Source organism: Aotus nancymaae, unplaced genomic scaffold (genome assembly GCF_030222135.1).
Source record: "Aotus nancymaae isolate 86718 unplaced genomic scaffold, 86718_ANA_hifiasm-v0.15.2.pri h1tg000029l, whole genome shotgun sequence".
NCBI lineage: Eukaryota > Metazoa > Chordata > Mammalia > Primates > Aotidae > Aotus > Aotus nancymaae.
The window spans coordinates 71,140,870-71,166,340 of NW_026988442.1; the positions used below are offsets into that span (position 1 = coordinate 71,140,870).

The 25,471-nt window shown below is 34.0% G+C and overlaps 1 protein-coding gene across 1 annotated transcript in view; it reads left to right on the plus strand.

Annotated features, from left to right (window-relative positions):
* Window positions 1–25,471, plus strand: part of LRP1B (LDL receptor related protein 1B) — a 1,560,879-nt gene that overhangs the window by 967,294 nt on the left and 568,114 nt on the right. Inside the window, exons 29-32 of the mRNA XM_064382912.1 lie at window positions 7,879–8,010; window positions 9,331–9,558; window positions 18,910–19,084; window positions 19,893–19,987. Of these exons, the coding sequence (XP_064238982.1) occupies window positions 7,879–8,010; window positions 9,331–9,558; window positions 18,910–19,084; window positions 19,893–19,987 (630 nt within the window). The remainder of the gene's footprint in view (window positions 1–7,878; window positions 8,011–9,330; window positions 9,559–18,909; window positions 19,085–19,892; window positions 19,988–25,471) is intronic.

The window sequence follows — 25,471 nt, forward strand, 5'->3', positions numbered from 1 at the left end:
GGTGACCATTAAGAAGAATAAATAAAATAATGCTTATAAAACTGGCACATTTTCTAGCATATTATGACAAAATACATTATTATTTCTTTAACTTTTAAAATCCCACTTGTCCATTATGAGAAAATTGCAAGCTGTTTTCAAACAGTAACTTCAACATTGAAATGATTTAAGTGCCTCCAATTGCATCAGAAAAATATTTCTATAGAAAATTAAACCTTTCTTGACAACATCTCTAAGAAAACAGGATAATCTTCTTTCACAATAAAAAACAAAAAAAATTTATATTCTAAGAATATTAGTGATACTATTGCTCCATAGAGGACAAAGTATCACTTACAAAACCTGAAGGATGAGGGATTTCATATAGGACTATTGATATTTTCAATTAGAAATTATGAGAAATACTTTTCATATGATTAATAAAGGTTTTTTTTTTCTTTTTAGTCAAAAAGAAATAGCCTCAAAAACATGTTTCAGCATGGTGGAGGTGAATCTCAAATATTTGCAGGTTGTTCAAATTGTTTGCTTCCACAATTTGCTATATTAGGATCTAGTCTAGGCCCAATAGCTGATGCTGGTAATCGCAGCACTTTGGGAGGCTGAAGCAGGCAAATCGCTGGGACTCACAGTTCAAGACCAGTCTGCGCAACATGGCGAAACCCTGTCTCTACAGAAAACATACAAACAAACAAAACTAACTAGACTGGATAAAGATAATGCAGTACGTATATACCATGGAATACTATGCAGCCATAAAAAGGAATGAGGTCATGTTCTCTGCAGGGACATGGATGGAGCTGGAAGCCATTATTCTCAGCAAATTAAAGCAGGAACAGAACACTAAACACCACATGTTCTCACTTAAAAGTGGGAGCTGAATGATGAGAACACAGGGACACATGGTTGGTAACAACACACACTGGGGCCTGTTGGGGGTGGGGGTAGGGAAGAGAGAGCATCAGGAAGAATAGCTAATGGATACCGATGGATACCAGGATTAATATCTAGGTGACTGGTTGATCTGTTCAGCAAACCATATGTTTACCTGTGTAACAAACCTGCACATCCTGCACATGTACCCCAGAACTTAACATGAAAGTTAAAGAAAAAAAGAAAGATCTGATTACTTGCCATATAAATTAAATTGTTCTTTCTTTCTCTCTCTCTTACATCTTTCTCTCTCTATATGAAATATCTATTTAATATAATATAAATAGATATTTCATATATATTTCATATATATAATTAAATATATATGAAATATATATATGAAATATATATTTCATATGTATAAGATATAATATATATTTTTAGCTGAGTTGATAACATATGGAATAGAGGCTGCACACATACATAATATATTGTATTGTTCTTCCCACTGTTTACTAGTTTCTAGTGTCATATGCTATCAGTATGAAATTTATTTGATCTAACATGTGCCCTATTTAAAATGCAGACTCCCTAGTTCTACTCCAAAATCAGGGTTTCTCAATTTCTGCACTTTACACATTTTGGACCAGATAAATCTTAGTTATGGGCTAGATAGTTCTTAGCTACCCTTCCTGTAAATTGTAGGATGTTTATTAGATTCTTCATCTCTCTTCACTAAGATGCCAACAGTATTTCAATCATAACAACCAAAAATGTTTCAATTTATTCCAAAATGTTCCTTCATCACCACTGATTGAGAACAACTGTCCTAGATTTTTTTAAAAAAATGCTGTGAAAATAGAATCATTATAAAGATAGAAACTTCCCTGATATATGTTTTTTATTTCTTTCAAAGCATATAGCAAATGGAATAAACAGAGAATAAATTAAGACATATGAAAGACAGGTCATATCTTTAGAACAAGTGAAAGTTTGTTGGTGTTTTAAGACACATTTCCCCTATAAATGTAACATTATATTACATATTTAGTTTCATCCTTTTACAGTGAAACATGTATACAGATATAAATATTTTTTGTGGTTTTTAAAAATTCTCTCTGTAGAAATACCTGTAAAAGATGAGATAAAATTTTTAGACATGCTATATTCTACTTGGTAGAGTACAGTATGAAATTAATTCATAAAGTATGACATAATTTGAGGAAAGTAGCTGCTTCATAACTGGTACTGTTGGAATCTGGTGAAAGTAAAACATTCTTTACTTGCATATATTTTATGTGCGTATGTTTTAAATAAGTAATTCACTCAAGTTCTTCAATGTGAAATGTTAAACTTATCACTTGAAGATGTTCATCATAGAGGAAAAAATGATTTGAGATTGGTGTTTAATTGCAAAGTACTTCTGAAAATGTCTTAATTTAAAAGTATTAAGTCCTTTCCTAAAGGAAAATTACTAATAAAGAAACATTATTTTATTACATTAGTGATTGTTTTTGTACAAATAAGGTCATTAACAGGATGAATATTAGTTACTATCAAAAATGACTACATGGGAGAGAGAACAATCTTTCTTTACCAAATAAATTGGATCTTGGCATTCTGCTTTGAGCATGGTTTTATTAGGTAAATAAATATCATACATATTTTATATTACATGAAGATTTATGTGTATTATATTTGAATTTACTGAAAAACTAGTTGTTTAGTTTTAAAGTGCTGCCCATCCCCCTGTGAGAAATGGACTGTAATTAAATACAGTTTGCATCAAATGTGAAATTATATTTAATAATATCATTTTTCTTCACAGAGCACACATCAGTCTTGTGTGATTGCACAATTAACATTTGTTTCTCCTATAAAGTATTGTAGTTATGCATTATTTAATCTTTTCACCTGCAGCTATAATGTGCTTCAGAAGATTAACTTTCTAGATTTTTAGATTGCTGCAATTTTAGAACATATACTCATATACATTTATGTACATGCATATGAACCCAAATGTCCTTACAGCTAACACAATATTGGATATTATAGACATTTTAGGAAAAAAGCAATGTGTATGCATATAGGTCTTAGTTCCTGCCAACATATCATTTATCTAGCTCAGAGAGTGACAAACTACATCCCTTAGGCTAAATCAGTCCTCTATCTGTTTCATAAATAAAGTTTTATTTTAACACAGTCACACCTCTTCATTCCCCTATCGTTTTATTGCTGTTTTTGTGTTACAGTAGCAGAGTTGAATAATCACTATGGAGAATGTAAGGCCTGCAGAAGTCCAAATATCTACCATCTGGCCTTTAACAGGAAAAGCTTACCAACCACTGGTTTAGCTAGAAAGAACAACAAATACTAATATAAGATACATGAACAAATGTCACTAACTAGAAAAATAGGACAGCAACCAATAAATTCTCTAATTGATGTGAAAGCAATAATTATAACCAATATTTCATGATGAAAGAAATCAGCATTAGCTGGTTCATTTGAAAATGATTCATGGCAGAAAGATGAATTGAGCTGGGTCATGAAGAAAGGTTAATGAAAAGTTACTGATGTTGAAATTCTAGGGAAGAAAACTACACCATGTGGAGGTAGAAAAGAATAAACTCTGGATATTCAGGGAATAATGAGGAATGCATTCTAGTGTGTGCATAATGTGTATGTAGAAGGAAAGTGGTAGATGAGGCTTGGAAGATAGATTTGTGTTTAGAAAGAGAGGTGGGTATATTTGGGGAAATATCACAGAGTGCCAGTTACATAGCATAGCAATCATTCAAGGTGAAGAAATTAATTTGGAAATATACTGGAAGAGTAGAGGTAAAAAGAAAGGAAACACATATTAGAGAAAATCTGTACAATACTTGAGAATTGATTAAATATGGCAGGGAAATATGAAAATAATGTTTTGGAGTAAAAATTTTGTTTGTGTGGAAGATTGGTGACTTCTGTTTTATTTTTTGTTTGTTTGCTTTTTAAGACAGTCTTATTCTGTGGCCCAGGCTAAAGTAGAGTGATGTGCAGCTTCACACTCCTGGGCTCAAGGGATCCTCTTATATTGACCTCCCAAAGCACTGGGATTACAGGTGTGAGCCACCACACTTGGCCTTGATGACTTCCTTAACAAAAATAAACAGAGTGAACTAGAATAAAGAGCTGGAGGGTAAATGGTAGTAGCAGGGAAGCCAGTCTGACTAGTGCTGAGGAATCTTGGGGGAAATATTAATAGTAGGAGATAAGGCCGACACTTTGTGAGGTAGTCTGTGGGAAGTCTTTAAAAAAAAATTTTTTTTTTCAATAGAGATGGAACCTCCCTATGTTGCCCAGGCTGGTCTCTAACTGCTGGGCTTAAGTAATCCTCCCACTTCAGCCTCCCAAAGTGCTGGGATTATTGGCATGAGCTACCATGACTGGCCCCAAATTTTTAAACAAAGCAGGTATTATCAAGTATGTGTTTTACAAAGATAACTGTATGCAAAGCAGAGAGACTAGATATCAAAGATTGGTTAGGAGTTTAGTGCAACAATCCAGGCAGGAAATGGAGAAAACCTAAATTGAGCCAGTGACCATAGAATTGAAGAGAATTGAGTACTGGGTTAGTGTACAGAACCTTAAGTACCTGGGCGTAAGAACTTTGTGTTGTCCACTGTTATATCGCAGCTTTTTTTCATAGTGTTTTAAACAATTAGGTGTTTCATAATGTTTTATTCAATGCATAAATAAAAAGTGGGGGGGCATTACAGGTATCTCTAACGTTTCATATTTCATCAGTTTGAGTTTAGACAATATGAGCTTTCAGTGAACCCAGTCTGCCCAGCTGTACTTATATTTCATCTGTTAAGATTTATTATAGCATGCTATTGATCAATGCCTTTTCCATCTTTTGGATACAAATAAATGGAATAGGCTTGGTTTTGTAGAAGTTTACAGCCTCTGTAATCATACTGGATTTCCCAGTAGTATCTCTTAGAAAATAGCTACTTAATATCTAATTATAATAAATACATGTTATAAGGTTTTGTGGGCCATATAGTCTTTATTGAAGCTGTTCAATTCTACTATTGCAGTATGATAGCAGCCATAGCTAATATGTAAACTAATGCACATGGCTATGTTTCAATAAAACTTTATTTACAAAAACAGTCAGTGGACGAGATTTGTCTCATGGGTTGCTATCTGCTAATCCCTGCTTTCTATAAAAATGTGAGTATTATGAACAGTATTTTAAAATTTGGTAATTGGAATAGGTAGCTGTGTTCACATACTTGTTTGGAAAGAAACTTTGAAATAATACTGTTAAATCCTTTAAAGTGAGGAGACATGAAAATGAAAAGTAAGAATTCTTTGTGGATTTTTCATGCTTCGAAGCATAAAATATTCTGAATTATACATTACAGTGTTATTAATAAGATATTGGGCTACAAAGTCAATGCATTTTTTTAACTTTACTATGTACCAAGAAACTTAGTATCTTTGCTTTTAAAAAGCATATATCTTTTTCATAATTATAGGGTGTTGAGAAGAGTTGATATGATTCTGGCCTAAATATAATAATGTTTAAGGTGAAATTCAAGTATCTACATTAGACTGTTATGGATTATGCTTTTAATTTTCCTGAGAAATAACATTTTCTATGCTAGTGTTTTTGAACAAACTTCTTCTTCCTTCTCTTTTCTTTTACTCCTCTTTCTTTTTTCTTTTTCCTTCCTCATTTTATTCTTTTTTTTTTTTTTTAAGATGTGAAGAAATTTGAGTTTTCTCTTTCTGTCTACATCACTGTATCTGACACTTAACATTACCTCTTATTCACTCCTCCTCCTATCCTGGAACACCTTTCTTCCTTTCCTTCCCACCTGCCTTCTTTCTTTTCTAATTCGTGATTCCTTAGGGACTTCAATTATTATAACAGATAAAATTGAAAGATAATAAAGAACAAAATAAGTACTGCTTTCTCTGTGTGACAAAGAAATTGTACTAGAAATAAATCTCTAGGACAATAGCTTCTACTCTTGTCTAATATTTTTTTGTTCTTAATTTTCTTAGGAGAATGAATTTTTTGTGAATCTCATTTTCCTTTATTTATTTATTGTTTTTAAGAAATAAAAAGGCAGTGTTACTTTTATCATCTTGATGTGAGAAATGCTAAAGATTGCCAAAAGCTGCATTGAATATTTATAAAATTGAGTTGATTTCTTATATCCTCTACACTTTTATTATCTCTTCGATTTTTATTCTTTGTGTTTTAAAACCCCACAGGATTTTATTGACTTTTGTAAGAGGGAGGGAAATACCTTTTCTCTATCCATCCCAGGTTCATGGCTGAGGTCTATAACAAAAGGCAGATTAACAAGAGAAGTACTCAAACCTAATACAAGTATTATATGACACAGGAGCCTTCTGAGGAATAAAGACCTGAAGAAATGGTTAAAATCTGGGTAGTTTTATGCTAGGAGGTATGATCTAATGGTAATAAACTTGAGGAAACTTGACAAGGCCTATTTATTCAGATTCTTTTCTGTGTCCCTGTATCTTCAGAGATAATGATGTTTCTCTTTTCAAGGCATAGGAAGGGCACCTCTAAGTGGGAGTTTTGTGACATGCTTCAGGGAAGGTCAGAAAATCCCTTCTAGTTTTTATGACCTGTTTCAGGAAAGAGGGAATGAAGGGAAGGTCACAGAGACCTTCCTGCTTCTGTCATTTTCCAATGGGCTAAGGTGGCATATTTTGGGCATGTCTCAACCCTATACTACTTTGAGCAAGGGGATGTGGTTGGAAGATACCACTCATGAGTTGAAAGCTAACATTTTGATGATGGGGCTATAAGAATAACTCTTTTCTGCCTTCAGTTTAGTAGGCTATTTCTAATGACTTTTTTCAACTAGATAGGCTCTATAAAAATGATTAAATATACTAGTTATTGATCAATTGCAATTAAAATCTTATCCAAAAGACATGACAAAACAAGAAATATAAAATTCAAAATGTCTCAAGACTTTCGATTTCATCAGAGAATGACATTGAGATGCAAAATGTAATATTCTGTTCTAAATTTGAAAAATCATAACTTATTTTTACAAGGTAATTGAGTAAGTGTATGTGGAATAATCCTTAGCCATGGAATCTGTTAATACAGAAAAAGTAATAAAGGAGTAGATGACTTAATCATGAAGGCAGACAGACATTTCTTCACATAGGCCTCCTTTGAAGAACAGCACGTGTCTGAAAGAAAGGTATATATGTAGCAGCAGTTTCCTAGGGAAGCCTTTAAAAGCTGTGCGCCAAGGCAAGAAGGGAATCTGCAAGGTTGGTTAAGAAAATAGCAACATCTAATGGAACTTCCAATGTTTGGGTTATAGTCTTAGTTTATTTTCTGTTAAACTCAATCATTATTCCTGGTTACCCCTCAGGCTAAATTCGTAAAAAGTGTCTACTTTTGTTTTGTTTTTGAGACGGAGTCTCTCTCTGTCGCCCAGGCTGGAGTGCAGTGGCGCCATCTTGGCTAATGGCAACCTCCGCCTCCTGGGGTCAAGCGACTCTCCTGCCTCAGCCTCCCAAGTAGCTGGGACTACAGGAGCGTGTCATCATGCCTGGTTAATTGTTTCGTATTTTTACTAAAGAGGAGGTTTCACCGTATTAGCCAGATGATGTCGATCTCCTGACCTCGTGATCTGCCTGCCTCAGCCTTCCAAACTGCTGAGATTACAGGCGGGAACCACTGCGCCCAGCCACTACTTCTAAGTAATAGAATGCTTACCATTCGTCTTAGAGATATTTGACGGAGTTTTCTTAGTTATCTTTGAAATAAAGTTTTTATTAATGTAATTGCTGTGTATGATTGTCTATTACTGTCATATTAATCACCCTACTAATGGGTTCTATGTAGGAAACTTTACTTTGAATCATTAGGTGAATAACCTCTGTCAACCTCAGAGGTTCCCTAATACATTCTTCCTTCTTCACTGTTCATATTTCACTGTGTAATTACAGCTCCCAATCCTTGTAAAGCTAATGACGGCAAAGGCCCCTGCTCTCACATGTGTCTGATCAATCACAATAGGAGTGCTGCATGTGCGTGCCCCCACTTGATGAAGCTTTCCTCAGACAAGAAGACCTGCTATGGTAAATTTCTTACAGTTCTAATAGAAAATAAAAACAAAATTGAATTCTCTCAAATTATATTAGCATTCAGATTTTACTCATAGTAAAGCAGAATGAGTTCTTATTTTTTCAAAAATATTTTAGGTGGTGCAAATTTCCAGCCACTATTGATGATTCATCTGCTTTGGGGGAGACTGACAAATTCCTTAAATATGTGATATGTTGTACTTTGCTATTTATTACCTTATTCATTTTTTTTTTCTTGCTACTTTCTTATTTGGTGTGTTAGCAGAATTTATCTCTGCAAAACAGGAAGATTTGTAAGTGAAAGTGCATTATCAGAAAATGATGATGTAGGTAACCTTCGTAACAAAGAGGTGCTTAACAGCTTTAATCTGCTCTTCTAAAGTCAGTCTAGCATCACTTGGTAGCGGATTATCAACTTGAAAGAGAAAAAATGAAGTAAAATATGTGACTTGGAAAGATCTGTAAAAAAAAAAAAAACACATTAATGCATTTAAACTAAAAAAGATAAATTTTGTGAATAAAAATTTGTGCTTATTAATCATTTTATTTATTTGCAAGACAATTACTTAATTTTAAGGACAGAAAAAAAAATGTACTCACCAACATTCAAAAATCAGGAATTTAGATACATGTAGCTTTAATTTACACAATAATAACATATCTCAACACCAATAATCTGAAAGACAACAACAACAACAAAAACAGAATATCTGTAACTCCTATTTGTACTTGCCCTGATATTTTATAAATGCAGTGCAAGGAAGGCATCTATGGAAATGAAAGTAATATAATGCCTCAAAATGTTGCTTACTGCAAATTTACAAGAAATTACACTAAAAGCATTATTTGAACACTAATTTTTATGGGAAAAACATATACAAGATTTTTAATAGCAGTGTTTAATTTTATTCAATGACAGTATAGGAAAAATGTTCTTAGATTCCCTCAAGAAGCTTTTAATGCAATACAATACTGTAGTTATGTACAAAGAATAAATATCATATTGGATACTAGTAGTTTATGTAGTTTGGCAACTTTTAAATTCTAAGGTCACTGAGAATTGATTACTGAGACTATGTGGGTGTTTCTAGCTAAAGAAAAATGATATTGTAATGATTCTAACTCATTTTACATTTGTTTCTATTAAATATCTTAATTTAAAATAGATACATTATTTCTGCATTGTTTCCATCAAATATTGACTATGATTTTGGGGAGTTAAAATGTATTAAATCAAGTTATATTTTAGCATTTCTAGACTGCTTCAAGCTTGTCAACTTCATAAGAGAAAAACAATTTCTATTTCTTTTCTAGAAATGAAAAAGTTTCTTCTTTATGCAAGACATTCTGAAATCAGAGGAGTGGATATTGACAATCCATATTTTAACTTTATCACGGCATTTACAGTCCCTGATATTGATGATGTTACTGTGATAGACTTCGATGCATCTGAGGAACGTTTGTATTGGACAGATATTAAAACGCAAACCATCAAACGAGCTTTTATTAATGGAACTGGGTTAGAAACTGTTATTTCAAGAGGTAAAAAAGTTGTACATTTTACAACTTCAAAAATGTTTGTTATTCAATTTATAGTAATCATAAGTCTTTTATATTCTTTCTCTATTATTCAACTCTATGCTGTTAACTGAAAGTTAGAATTGGTTAGAGATTTAATAATATGCTACCTCCTTACAATTGTAGAATTTTATAATTAAATTGCACAGAGCAGACTGATAATTAGAAATTTACTTTCATATGAAGAAAAACTTTAGAATATCTCCTTCAAATTTAGATTTCTCAACTGAATGTGGTGGCTCATGCCCGTAATCCCAGCATTTTGGGAGGCCAAGGCGGGTGGATCACTTGAGGTCAGGAGTTCAAGACCAGCCTGACCAACATGGTGAAACCCTATCTCTACTGAAAATACAAAATTATCTGGGCGTGGTTGCACATGCTTGTAATCCTAGCTACTTCAGCTACTTGGGAAGCTGAGGCAGGAGAATCACTTGAACCCGGGAGGTAGAGGTTGCAGTGAACTAAGATCATGTCATTGCGCTCCAGCATGGGTAAAAAGAGCAAAACTCTGTCTCTCCAAAATAATAAAACAAAATTTAAAAATTAAAAAAAAATTTAGATGTCTAAATAAACAGACTTAAAGGCCCTTTTTTGCTGATGGAGGAATAGTTATATTTGCATGGAGAAAATGTAGGATATTGGGAAGGATTGATTTCTCTCTCTTACTTAAGCTTATAAACAACTTCACTTTGCACATAATTTTGTAGAACCAGACTAAACAAATAAGACAGGAAAATATTCTCAGATCTATTAATGGTTCCTATCTATTTCCTGACTCAGCAGGTTAAATTATCGGTTCTAAGAGAATGTTTTTCAACTAACCATTACCAAAAAAAAAAAAAAAAAAGGGAGTAACTTTTCCCGGTATAGGGAACATAGCTGAAATGAGACATACATGTACATGTCGTGGTTGAATTCTAAATTTTTAGTATTGAGTTATCCTAATATTTGTGTAAAGTTTGGCATATTATAATTCCTGGGTCAACTATTATTTTATTGAATGTGTCTTTATTGAGCACTTACTATTTGCTGTGACAGAAAAACCAAAGACAAAGTTTCTCTTCAACATAAAGTGGATAGAAGGATTTGGAGGGGGATGGAGAAAAGAATAATCAGCAATTCATACAGAGGCATCAAACACCTATGCTTTAAAGTCTATTGAAAATTTAAAGTCAGACTTATCTGGACAATAAGTATCATAATGAAGGTAATAGAAAGTGCAGGTTTTATTCATAATCCTTTTTAATACTAGAAGGTTAGCTTGAGTACCATTAATAGATCTGAGACTATTTGACCACAGAAATAAGGTTGTATTTAAGCTAGCTCTTTACTGATCTCAGGTTAGCACTGTTAAAACAGTTTACTGAATAGTTTGGTTATAAGTTTGTTCAAATATTTATTTCAAACTTTCTGACAAAGAAGAGTCTTTATAAAAAAGCTAATGCAAAGATTTCCTCTTCAGAATTTTTTACATGGGCAGGGGGATAATGTGGTTGGATAATCATTGTTAGACTAGATTAAAAATAAGAACAATGACTGATGAAATGTGATTAAATTCTTGCAAGACCAAGTAAAGGACATTAGATGTCTCCCAAAATTGACAAACAGTTAGGTGGTCTTCCCTCAAGAAATTCACCAATGTCTAACAGAAAAATATTCCAGCACTTGATTGTAAATATTTAATAGTACCCAAACGGCTCTGTGAATTATATAGAGCAAAACACGTTGTATCTTAAAAAAAATTAGGAGACAATTTTGTGTCTTTAGTTATGAACTGGTATCTAGTAGTAATTTAGTGAATTTATCTTTGAGAAAATCATCAAAACTTACTTCTATTTAGCAGACTCTATTCACAATTATCAACCAATATTTGAGCAAAAATATTTTTCACTAATAATACATATACTCATTAGGAACAATAATCGCACATTTAGTCATTTTGAAAAATATTGGAACATTTTTGTTTTTTGTGTTTTGTTTTGAGATGGAGTCTTGCTCTGTCCCAGGCTGCAGTGCAGTGGCATGATCTCAGCTCGCTGCAACCTCTGCCTCCCAGGCTCAAGCGATTCCCCTGCCTCAGCCTCCCAAGTAGCTGGGATTACAGGCATGTGCCACATTGCCTGGCTAATTTTTGTATTTCAAGTAGAGACGGGGTTTCATATGTTGGCCAGGTTGGTCTCAAACTCCTGACATCATGATCCACCCTCATCGGCCTCCCAAAGTGCTGGGATTCCAGGGGTGAGCCACTGGGCCCGACCTGAACATTTTCTATATAGTAAGAAACTGAAGGAGAGCCAAGATAGACTGAATGAATGATACAGGGCATGGAATGAGGGGATGTATCTGTACAAGCTGAAAGATCTAAGGGAATACACATCAAATTATGTCAACCTTTATAAGACAAGTTAATTCTGAAAATAAGGAATTAAGGAAGTACTTCAGGGAGGGTGTGGCTACCTGATGAGATTTACCTTTGGAAGAGGCCACTTTAGCTACTGTGTTTGATAGAGAGTTCTAGTTGTTCTGGGTAGGTGAGCAGTGAACTCTGGGAGACAGGTTAGTTGGCTGTTACAGTGGCTCTAGTAAGAAATACTAGAAGCCTCAACTAGGATGGGGAAAACAGATGGAGAAACATGGACAAATTATAGAGATATCAAAGAGTAAGAACATAAAGGAATTTAACGATCAATTGGACATAAAATTTGAGGAATAGGCATTGTCAAGGATGACTCCTTTTCTGACTTACCCCACAGGCTGAATAATGTTACCAGTTTCTTCCAGAATGAAACTTTGTTAAAGACAGATATAGCTTTGTTAGCACAAAGACTTGAGATAAGCTGTCAACAGTTTAGCTTCTGAACTCATCAAAAGATCTCAAATCCCACCAGTAATTATACTTTATTTTATCTTTTCATCTTTCAGAAACTCCATGAATGACTGAAAACCTGTGGGTCTCTATATACTTTCTCACTTAGTTGTCTTCTCTATATTGAGCTTTATCTTGAGAGACTTTATTTTCTTATCTTCCTTAGTCTAAATCTAATGTGGGATCAGCTTCAAAAATTGGGCCCCAAATAAATCTGTGCCTACATTTCCCATTACTTTCTTCCCAAGTGAGCCATTTTCTCCCTTCTCCTTCCTTCCTTCCTTCCTTCCTCTCCTTCCTTCCTTCCTTCCTTCCTTCCTTCCTTCCTTCCTTCCTTCCCTCTCTCCCTCCCTCCCTCTCTCCTTCTTTCTTTCTTTCTTTCACTTTTGTTGTCCAGGCTGCAGTGCAGTGCTGGGATCTCTGTTCACTGCAAACTTTTCCTCCCAGTTCAACCGATTCTATGGTCTCAGCCTCCAAAGTAGCTGGGATTAGACGTGCCTGCCACCCTGCCCAGCTAATTTTTTGAGACAAACACTGTATATAGCTCCTTGGTTTAAGCTTGCATGAGGGGATATAGACATAATTTGCCAGCCTTATCATTCTATGTGTCCTGAAACACTAAGCTATTCTTAATTTATATATTGCCCACATGAGCTATTTGCTGTAAGTAGCTTAGAGCAAATAGTTTGAAAATAATTTTCATTATAAAACTCCAAGTTGAGAGCTATTTTCTCTCATTCCTTTGTAGATAGTATCCCACTATCTTTTGACTTCCCCTGTTGCTATTGAGAATCCTCTTGTTTGTCGAATTGTCATTCTTCTTTTGGTGATGTGTCTTGGCTCTCTAGCTGCTTATAAAATCTTTCCTTTTTCCTCATTATAATGTTTGTATTTTGCTACCTGGAGTTGTTGTATCTTCTATGGGGTCCTGTCTTTCATCAGTCCAGGGGGAAGAAATCCTCAAAAATTTTCTATTTTCTCTAACCCAGTCTTTCTACTTCCTACTTTGAAAACTCTAATTTATATGTTGAACTCTAATAAATGTGTTGGACTATTCATTCTGTCTATCAATTCAATTTCTTGTTTCTCTGTGCTCTGGTTAACTTCTTTCAATTTGTTTTGTAGTTTACTAGTTGAATTGTGTCTAAACTGCTGTTTGACACATCAAAAAATTATTTTTTGTGTTGTATTTTTAGTAACACAAGTTATTTTTGGTTCTCATATCTTCCAAGAGAATCCTTTTTTTTTTTTTTTTTTCCTTGAGACAGAATATCCTTGTGTCACCCAGGCTGTAGTGCAATGGTGTGATCTCGGCTCACTGCAATCTCTGCCTCCTGGGTTCAAGCAATTCTCCTGCCTCAGCCTCCTGAGTAGCTGAGACTACAGGCATGTGCCACCATGCCCAGCTAATTTTTTGTGCATATTTTTAGTAGAGACAGGGTTTCACCATGTTGGCAAGGATGGTCTCTATCTCCTGACCTCTTGATCCACCTGCCTCAGCCTCCCAAAGTGCTGGTATTACAGATGTGAACCATTGTGCCCAGCTCGAGAATCTTTTAAAAGGAATCATTGCACTTCACTTATTGTTCAAAGCATCATTTAATCCTTTAAGATATTCCACCTTGGCCGGGTGTGGTGGCTCATGCCTATAATCCTAGCACCTTGGGAAACTGAGGTGGGCAGATCACCTGAGGTCAGGAGTTTGAGACTAGCCTGACCAACATGGAAAAATCCCATCTCTACTAAAAATACAAAATTAGCCATGCATGGTGGCACATGCCTGTAATCTCAGCTACTCAGGAGGCTAAGGCAGGATAATTGCTTGAACTTGGGAGGTGGAGATTGCGGTGAGATTGTGCCATTGTATTCTAGCCTGGGCAACAATAGCAAAACTCTGTCTCAAAAAAAAAAAAAAAAAAAAGAAAAAGATATTCCACCTTGTCTTTATCCTGCATATAATAATTTATGAATATGTAGATTTTGGAGGTTCAAACCTTTTGTTTATTTTTCTCTTAACTGTTGTCTTATTTCTCATTTCTTTGTGTGTGTTTTAATTATTTTTGTTCTGTTATGAGAATGAACTTAATGGGAAGTGTGAGTTTTCCGTTGAAGAAATGTTTTCTTTCACAGAAGACGTGAATTTTTTATTGATAGAGAGAAAGGAAGACACTGTAAACCAGGAATCAATTTAATTTTATTTTTCCCATTTTTTGGTTTTGCAGTTATGGAAAACAGTACGTGCTCAATGAAGATTAACTCTATCAAATAATAACTGGCCTAGAAATCACCAGTGGATTTCTTGTGGCTAGTAATCTTTACTAGCACAGTGGATTTCTTATATATAAGCTAGTACTCTGTAGTAGCACAGTGGACACCTGTTCTTAGGAATTCAGGTTATTTCTTTCCCCCCAGAGGAAGGACCAAAAAAAAAATAAGTTTTGTTTATATTTTTTAATTGTTCTTCTTTATAAGCAGGTACATTGTTTCTCACAGTCATCAGTCACTAGGGTGTGTCTATGCCCTTACCAATACCCAGGGGATCAGTCTTATTTAGCTCACCCATTCTTTGTAAGTTTAAGGATTAAACCCTCTTACATTGAGCAATTCATATTCCATGAAGCTCTTAATTCTCAGGCCAAGTGTTTGTCTCTATGATTGTACCAGTTTCTATATTCCCATTTATTTGTCTTCCTTGATAGTTTTAGCTAATGTATGAGTGTGTGTGTTAGCATGTTGAGTTTATCCTGTCTTATGATCTCAACAGTGCATTTGAAAATTATAATTTATCATGCTTCAATTTTGTGGCAGTAAAGGACTTTTTAGAATATACTTTATGATTAGTCTTAGTTCAAGAAATGAGAGATCCCAGAACTGGAAAATTTAACTCTCTGAGAAATTTTATCAGAGGTCCTGTGCTGATTTACTTGAAAACAAAAGAGCTACATTTCATTATATCAATATTTTTATCAGAAAGAGAAAAATATTATTAAATATATGATGATTTTTATTTTTCCTCCATATGCTTATGATTAGTTTGCCAGAGCATTCTGCAACAACCAGATGTAGGAATTAGTGATTGATAGACAAAAAACAAGAGTATTCTTTTAGACATAAAGATGATAATTAGAAAGTCCAATCTGGAGGGGAGAAAAATGGTAAAAATAAAAAATTCTAATTATGATTCCCTGAGTATGTATTTAAATGCATACTCCTCAACATAAACATATTTGACTTTTTTAGCTCAGTTCACATACTCTTGAAATTTTAGATTGTATAGTTCATGAATTTATTCATGAATTCATTAAAAATATTAATGTTGAAGGCAATGTTGTATACAACCGGGGAGAGGGGCCAAAAAGACAAATTAGCAAGAAGCCTGCCCTCAAAATATGTATGTGAAAGTAGTTATATACCAGCAAAGTAATGATCACATTAGGTACAAAGAGATCGACCAGGTACAGTTCTATTGAGTTAGGCAGTTGGAGAAACTCTTTCCAGCTGGGATATACAAGAGACATGATTAGGTTTTTGTGGTTAAAGGGATGACTTTCTTGATCAGCTGGCCTATTATGAATGAGATTCAGGCAAGTGGAGATGGGGCTAGGCTATGAAATCTAAACAGTTTCCCTGCAGTGTGGAAAGATGAGGACATATCTGGAAACCTGAAAACATATTTATATGGTTTAAGTATAAAGTATTTGGTTAAAAATATTGAGAAATAAGGTTGGGAAAGTACTGTAGCTACATTCATACTATATGAAATAGCAGACTAAAAAGTTTTGACCTCACATTCTGGGTGGCTAGAAGCTATTGAATACCTTTTGGCAAGTGAAGGTCATGATTCAAAGCTCTCTAGTCAGAAAAATAACCTGGCAGCAAATAAATCAATTGCTTAGAAGAGGAAATGCTGGATGCTATTGTAATATTAACGCTAGAAAGAGATTTGAGAAAGCATGAACTATAGACTTGACAAAGACTAAATAGATATTTATAGCTTTTATTTGGCTGTGCTTTACAATTTAAGAGTGGAATATATTCTCTAGGCCATGTGATTAAGACTCTATCAGAAATGAATAAAGGGATTTGGAGCATCAGAGACAACTCTTACCCTTCACTTCCCACCATAAACAAACAAACAAACAAAAAGGAAAAAAAAAATACTTTGGAGAACATGTATTTTAGGAAAAATAGAAACTTATTTTATATTTTTGCCAGTACCAAGCAATCCAGGGTAAATTGCAGAAAGGATTAAGTTCTTAGATTGGCAAAGTATTCTTCAGTCCTACATAAGGCTGCATAAATACACATTATCTAATGTATTATAATATTTATAACAATCCTATATATTATCTATAATTTGCCCATTTTACATGTAAGAAAAGAGACTAAACCACATTTAAGTGACTTGATTAATGACAAAAATAGGCACTTAACCTGAACAGCAACCCAAATCTTCTTATTACATCAATACAGCCTCTCAGCAACCAGTTAACTCCAGAGAGTGAAAGAAGGGGAAAAAGGAATACAGATTCTGAGGGAGGGAAATAAATACATATAATACGTGGCAGGTTAAATTTTAAGGAGGTAGTATATTACTTTTGTCTCAAAAAATGAGACAAGGCTGGCTGTGGTGGTTCATGCCTGTAATCCCAGCACTTTGGGAGGCTGCGGTGGACAGATCACGAGGTCAGGAGTTTGAGACCAGCCTTTCACCAACATGGTGAAACCCCATCTCTACTAAAAATACAAAAATTAGCTGGGCATGGTGGCGTGCGCCTGTAGTTCCAGCTACTCGGGAGGCTGAGGCAAGAGAATCACTTGCACCTGGGAGGCAAAGGCTGCAGTGAGGCCTAATCCCACCACTGCACTCCAGCCTGGCCAGAGTGAGACTCCATCTCAAAAAAAAAAAAAAAAAAAAGGACAAAATTGGTTGAGAATAACTAAAAATAAGAAGGAATTTGTAGTTTAAGATTGAGAAATAAGTTCACATATGAAATTCACCAACTTACCTGCCAATTAATCATGAAAAGTAATTTGCAGAGTAAGAGGGTTCTTGATTTGAAGAGAACTGGAAATGAGTAATATTTTCTAAGGCAACTGTGATTAATTTAGAAATACTAAAAGGCTTTTTTGAGCAGCAAGGTAGGCTCAGTTGAGATTCTTGCATGGCAATGTAAACTGGAAGCCTGCCATTCAAATACTACACTTTACAGCGGACTCAGAACTGCCAGGCCTCCACATCTTGTTTTGCTGTCTTCTATTTTGAACTAGTTGGCTTACTTTACAGATCTGGAGTTTCCACTTTCACATTAAAAAATCTAGCTTTGTGACTTCTTTTGAAAAGAATAAAAAGGGAAGATACAGCAATTTGACTAGAGCTAAGTAGTAGCTGCTCGGAAGCTTTGATTGGAATCACCAACCTTAAGCAATAACAGAATCTTGGGCCTCTCCCCAAAACTGCTGAATTAGAATCTTTATTTTAACAATCTCCAGGTGTCTTGTAAGTTTGAGAAGTCTACAAGTACAGAATGCTAGAACATATTAAAATTTTGTAAAATAAAACCAGAATGAAGGTAGTCAAATGCTATAAATTGGGCACTAAACTGGCCTACTTTATATGTTAATATTTCTTAAAAGATTTTTTGCATTCGTCATTTATAACACTTTTTTTTCTTGAAAATGTGTAATTTTTAAGTGCAATTTGGAATGTGCAGTTATATTTAAGCCTAAATTCCATAATTGTTTTAAAAGGTACCTAATTCAATAATATAGAAATAACAATCAAAATATTTATATTGGCTGGAACAAATCCAAACTTAATATAGAAATAACAATCAAAATATTTATATTGGCTGTAACAAATCCAAACTTAATTAGATTTCAGAATTTTCTGCAGAACCCACGTTAAAGAACTGTTAAAATGATTTTAGTGTCTTTTTCCAGTTAATTCCTCTTAATTATCTATTGTGAAAGATGTTCAACTCTGGTGATTCTTTTAGGGAAGTTGAATTGTTTTATTTTGTTTTAGTAACAAATTGGCACTTAAAATATAAAACAGCCCATTTGTTGATGGCCTACAAATACTTTCTCCTGACTAGAAAGATGTGCTACCAACTGGAGCTATTACTCTAATTTGAATTTTGGTCACCTTGACTGATAAGACTGTTGCCTGTGTTTGCTCCTCAGTGTTTACTAGTGAATCATTGACTGTTACTGTAATTTCAGTGCTAATTGTTGCTTCAGGTTTTCAAATATCTCAGCAGTAAGACATTAATGATTATTCATGCCTTAAGATCTGATAAGGGAATGAGATTACAATCTTGTAAGGATTTTAGCTAAAAAATTAAAGTGTAAATTAAAATTTCCCTTAGATAGAAAATAACTACTTGGGGAGCCAATACAATGAAAAACTTCATTCACTTTTAAATCTTCTTTTTCCTGTTTTATAGATATTCAGAGTATCAGAGGGCTAGCAGTGGATTGGGTGTCACGTAATTTATACTGGATTAGTTCAGAATTTGATGAAACGCAAATTAATGTGGCAAGGCTAGATGGCTCTTTGAAAACCTCAATTATCCATGGAATCGACAAGCCACAGTGTCTTGCAGCTCACCCAGTCAGGGGGTAAAGTATGATTATTTTTTCAAGTTTTTCCAAAATTTTGTAGATCTTTGCTCTTTGCTCTGATTTTATATAAAACATTGCTTAATTCAGAGGACACATATATAATAGCCATAGAGTCAAAAAAAATGTGAATATGGACACTATAAAAGAGATTCCTGGATAGAGTTTTGTTATCTGGAGATTATATATATCCTACACCAACATATATATCTGTGACATATGTAAGATCTCAGTAATTTATGTTTCTAAGAAATCACAGTTCTGAATAAAAAGAGATGTAAGAGAAAGTGGTTGATTTCATTTTGAAAGCCAGTGGTTAATAATGTATGTACTGCATGTTGGTATCATGGTGTCAGTTTCTTCAGTCTTTTGGTTAGGCATCTTGTACCCTTAAGGGAGCTTGCATAGGGCTAAAAGAGATTCTTTCTATAGGAATAGTAGAAGTGAGTTTGTTACCCTCTGTGGCATCTGATTTCTTCACAGCCAAGAGGATTTTATCTTGATGAATTACTTAAAAAGGAAAATAATTTACTGTAGTCTTAGCTAAATATTCAGTCTCGAATGTCGCAGAAAAAGGAAGTGAGATATTTTTTCTTCACTGACAGGAAAAAGCAAGAGTGATGCTTTTTTCTCAGGCAAATATGTAGGTTATTGCCAGCAAATGGCTGAACAATTTTGGATTTTTCTTAAGAGAAATAATCCTGAGTCAATAATATATTCTGGTGTTTACTTTGTTTTTAGTGTATATTTCTACTCAGTGAGTAGGTGTACATCTAATATTTTCAATCCATATCTCTTTTGAATTAAGAAAACTCTACTGGACTGATGGAAACACAATTAACATGGCAAATATGGATGGCAGTAATAGCAAGATTCTGTTTCAGAATCAGAAGGAGCCAGTTGGTAAGTATTCTTTTTAACAATTACCAAGTTTTCATTGTGATAAACCTGTACTTGTACAATATACCTTTGATCTAGATTCTGAAAGAAAATTGTAAAGATTAGTAAAATAAGTAAATTCAGGAATTGATCAATTTCATTGAATCCATTGGGTTTATATTAGATTTATTAGTCAGGCTTCTCTAAAGGGACAGAACTAATAGGATAAATGAACATACAAAATGGGGTTTATTAGGAGAATTGACTCACAGGATCACAAGGTGAAGTCTCAAAATAGGCCATCTGCAAGTTGAGGAGCCTGGAAGCCAGTCTGAGTCCCAAAACCTCAAAAGTAAGAAAGCTGACAGTGCGATCTTCACTCTGTAGCCAAAGGCCGGAGAGCCCCTGGCAAATCACTGGTGTCCAAGAGTCCAAAAGCTGATGAACTTGAAGTGTGAGGTTCAAGGGCAGGAAGCATCCAGCATGGGAGAAAGATGGAGTCCAGAAGACTCACCAAGTCTGCTCTTATGCTAGCAGCTGATTAGATGGTGCCCATCCAGAACGAGGGTGGCTCTGCTTCTCCCAGTCCACTGACTCATGTTAATCTCCTTTGGCAGACACACCCAGGAACAATACTTTATATCCTGAGATCCAAACAAGTTGACACTCAATATTAACCATCACATTAGGCAAGGAGGAAACATTCTTTATCTAGATAGGTAGATAAATTTTTTTAACATGAGAATTTTTGCAATGTATTAAATAATGAAGTTACATTAATTTAATGCAATCAATAAATCTCTTATTTTTACTGGTGAAATATCTGATACAATGCTACCGTGGTAGTATAACTACAGAGTCTTTTCCTGATTATCATTATTGTGTCACTACTGATAATTACAAGAATTTGGGTTTCGATGTTTAATATTTAGTCTTTAGTCATTCTGCAATGTGTTAATTTAGTTTCTTATTCTACCTTTGCCAACCATTACAAATCATCAGATATAACATGGTGACACTGACAGAGAACCTTGACTTGTTCCAAGAAACATCTTTGAAAATATTAAGTATAAAATTTTTCTTAGAATATAGTATTTAACCCATTTGCATGTAGATAGATATCTATATTATAATACTGTTTTGAGCCTTAGTCACTTTTTCCTCATATTTTCTTACATATCTTTGAGAAGCAAAAATTGTTACTAGGCCTATTTGTCATTTCAAAATACCTTTTAAAAAATTTAGTAAAACCCCATTTTGATTTTATTATAATAAAGATCCAAATGATAGGATATATAACAGAAAAATCATCATTTTGCTTCAATTGAATGTTATGTATTTTTTGAGTCTGGGGAAAAGAATCAATATGTCATAAAGCTTTTTGACAATTTTGTCTTAGTTTTAGAAATTTAGGGCTGCTTGAAGTAACACATTTTTAATAGTGATGATTCAATAAAGCTGTACTATCACTATGATTTGCAATAAATAATTCTATTCATGTGGTCTATAGAATAAACCTCTGATATGATACTGTTAACAGCTCTTTTCTTTAGACTGTTTGTTCTAAGATTTTTACATAATTGAAATTCGAGGTTGTATTAGAAATTAAAGGCAAATTGAAACGCTAATACTTCTATGTGAAAGATGATGGAACAAAAGAAACAAGGGGTTCTACAAGATTAGGACCCATTCAAAGGATTTAATTCAGACTAAAGCAATTCATTTGGTACTTATCTGGAATTGTTCAGAATATGTAATATTGAAAAATGAATATGATAGAAATAGCATAAGCAAATCAAGTACTTACATTGTAATTGGTAGTCATAGTTTACATCAAAATGTTAATTTATATGCTTATTTCTATAATGGTGAAAACCTTATTTTTTCTAATACACAATATCCAGTTTCCTACTCAGAATATTTTTTAAAAAAGGCCTAAGAGCTTATAGTTAAAAAAAATTTTTAAGAGGTATTAGTGTTACCTGTTCACAATTTATAGTTGGCCCCTCAGATGTTGTACACCAAGTGATATTTTTAACTGCATAAGGATGATGATTCAACATTCAATAATATATATAAGATGTCTACTTTATTCAGCTATATTTGAAAAGTTTTTAAAAATAGATTTTCAAAATGATACTTCAAAAAAGGTTTGATTTGTACAAAACATACTATTTTAGCATAACTGACTATACCTTAAATCAGTATTGAATATGGCTGTGAGTCAAGCATTCATTTATTCAATAACAGATTTTTATTGAGTATCAGATTTTACACTAGGCCTGTGGATAAAAATTTGACACTGTCCTTTTGCTTAAGAGACACAGGAACCTAAATTATTTTAGATTCTATTAAGTAAATTTAACTCTGTGCCCTTGAGCAAATTACTGTTAGCTTGGTGTGCTTGGTTTTCTTGTTCATATAATCAAGACAAAATGTCTTTTTTTATAAAGTTCTCATGAGAACTGAATGAGAAAAATTTATGAGGCAAAACATCTGGCCCTTAATAATAGAAACTGTCAGTAGTAGCAGTAGTATGTGCACTAGGTCCAATAGTCTGGAATTCAAATGATCTGATTGTCTGTAGTATTAAGACTATAAGTGAGTTTAGTGAAGAGCAAACACAATAGATTCCGTAGAAATGTAGCAGAGGAAATATATGTAACCAAGTGGGCCTCTGAAATGAACAAATGTTTATATAAATGTGGGGATTTAACTCTGTACTGCTTTGCTGCTCATGCTAAGAGGCAAACAAGTTTAAGGTTAAGTGCCTCTGGTAGCTTTCCACTTTAGCTTGCTGTTTCCGTTAAGCAGGTGCTAAGATTGATAGTATCCCTAATGTTTAATGAAAAGTTGTGTTGTCCCTGTATAAATGTAATGCTTTTTTTTAATTTATTTATTTTAATTTTAAAGTATTTCCAAAATCTGGATGCTCTGCAGCAATTCCCCAGTCTGTGATATACTGTCACACCTCTATCTACCCCAGACATCCTTATTTTAGATACCCTAAGGAAGAAAATCAGCAGCTGAAGTCTCCCCTGCACCTGTTCTCTGCCATCTCCCTACCAGGAGAAACGTTGGTAGATTCCTAATATCCCCTTTGGTAACATTTACCATTTGAATTTGCCAATCCAAATTAAGTGAATTAAATTGTTCAAAGTCTAAGTACAAGAAGAAAAAGAAAATTCAGAAACCCAGAAATTAGGCATAATATATATATATATAGCAATTTTCACATGCATATAAAACATTCTTTTGGCTGTGTTTCAAGAACAACATGGTTGGGGAAAAACATTATTTGGGGAACCAAATAAATCTGTGTATGAATCACTGATTTGATGCTTACTAACTCTGTGACTTTCAACAAATCTCTTACCTTTTCTAAGGCACAGTTGCATTATCTGTAAACGGAGATAGTATCTAATTTTATGGTTATTTTTAGAATTAATGGCTCATATGCAATATCTTTTGTTCTAGCAATTCCATACTTATATACTCTAGAGAGTTTCTATATATGTGTTCAAGAAAGTACATTAAATGATAAACATAAAACAAATTTTAAAAGAGCCTACATTTTCATTAAAAGAGTAATGAGTAAATAAATGCAGCATTTCATTGCTAAATATCATATATACATACAGATGTGTGCGTCTATATACACACATACATACATACATACACAAATACATACATATATACACACATACATACATACATACGTATATATGTAGGGAGGCTCAAACATTCCCTTTGAAGGTTTGAGTCTAAGTCTGCTGAAATAAATTGATAATAGATTAATAGAAAAAAAGGCATACAAACATATTAACGTGCACTTGGACACAAGAGTCCTGCAAATATAAAACTCTAAAAAGAGATATGTGACCAGGCATGGTGGCTCATGGCTGTAATCCCAGCACTTTGGAAGGCTGAGGAAGGTGGATCACCTGATGTCAGGAGTTTGAGACCAGCCTGGCCATCATGGTGAAACTCCATCTCTACTAAAAATACATAAAAATTAGCCCAGCGTGGTGGCGGGTGCCTGTAATCCGTGTTACTCAGGAGGCTGAGGCAGGAGAATTGCTTGAACCCGGGAGGTGGAGGTTGCAGTGAGCCAAGATCCAGCCTGGGCAACAACAGCAAAACTCCATCTCATAAACGAATGAATGAATGAATGAATGAATGAATGAGAGAGAGAGATGTGACTGAAGTTTTTATACTGTACAGAAAGGAATAGAAACTTGGAGCATGGTAGTAGGTTATAGAAGGGAAAGGGGAGATATGTGGCAAGCAAAGGTTATCTTTTTGCAGGTGAAGCCTCACAGGTGGCAGCCCTTAAAAAGAGTAGATGGGAGCCTTTGGTAAAAGTTTCTCTGTCAGACCTGTAATAATGTCAGATGTTTAGTTTCCTTTTCCTGTGAGTTAAGTTTTTCCTGTCTCCAGATAATGCAGATAAGAAGGCCTCAGAGAAATCTCTTACATCTGTGTTTTATTTCACTAATGTAAATTTTCTCAACGGATGCAAGTCTTCCATACAAAGGACAGCTTTTCGGAATTATTCCTGTGTCTACAGCCCCTCTAAGTAGTCATTTTGACATAGGCTAAAGAAGTATATTTTGGAGTGGCAATTTTCGTTTCCTTCACATACATCTCAAAACCATTGAGAAAGGTTATTAGCAGAATGTTGCTTACATACTTATAGTATGATACCATTTGTATAATTTCAAGGTGAAACACAAAATATTAATATATGTTGTTTCTGGATATACTTATTTAAAAACTATAGAAATAAGTGAACTGGAAATCAACATACCAGTTTTATAATAGCAGTTGATTTGGGGAAGGATCAATAATGACATATGAAAGAGAACTTTCATCTTTGTCAAAGGTAATTTTAACAGTATTAGTAAAATTTAGTTTATGTTTAATAAAAGGATTCAAATTAAGTATAAGGAAATATTAGTAATGTTCAATTCTGGGTAGTGAATTCCTGAGCTTATGTTCACCTTCTTTCCTGAGTTGGATCTGGCTCCTCAAAATGTTACCAAAATGGCCTGTTATTTAGACACAGCTGACTTTCTTCTTCACGGTAATAAAGGAGAACACTAAACTGGCCAAGTCTTCATAGTATCTAAGAAAGAAAAGGGCAAAGTTGAAATTATAATTGAGATTTTAAAGTCTGGTTTAAGGTAAGTCTTTCAAATGATGGTGTGGTTAGAATTGAGTAAGGATAATTATATAAACATTTCAGACTGGATAGAACAGCAAAAAGATTCTGAGGGGAAGTGGTTTGAAGAGCCTTAAGTTACAAAATGTTGTTTGCTGCTTTTATTTTTTGCTGAAAAATTGATGAGTCTTTCAGGAAGGTCTTGAAATAAACAGTTATATTAGCTGCAACTGTTATCTTTCTTGGAAATAATTTCTTGGACTAGTAATGTCATGCCATTGAAAACTGAAATACTAAAGCCATGTTAGCATAGACAATAAGTTGAGCTTATGGTTTTGATTCTC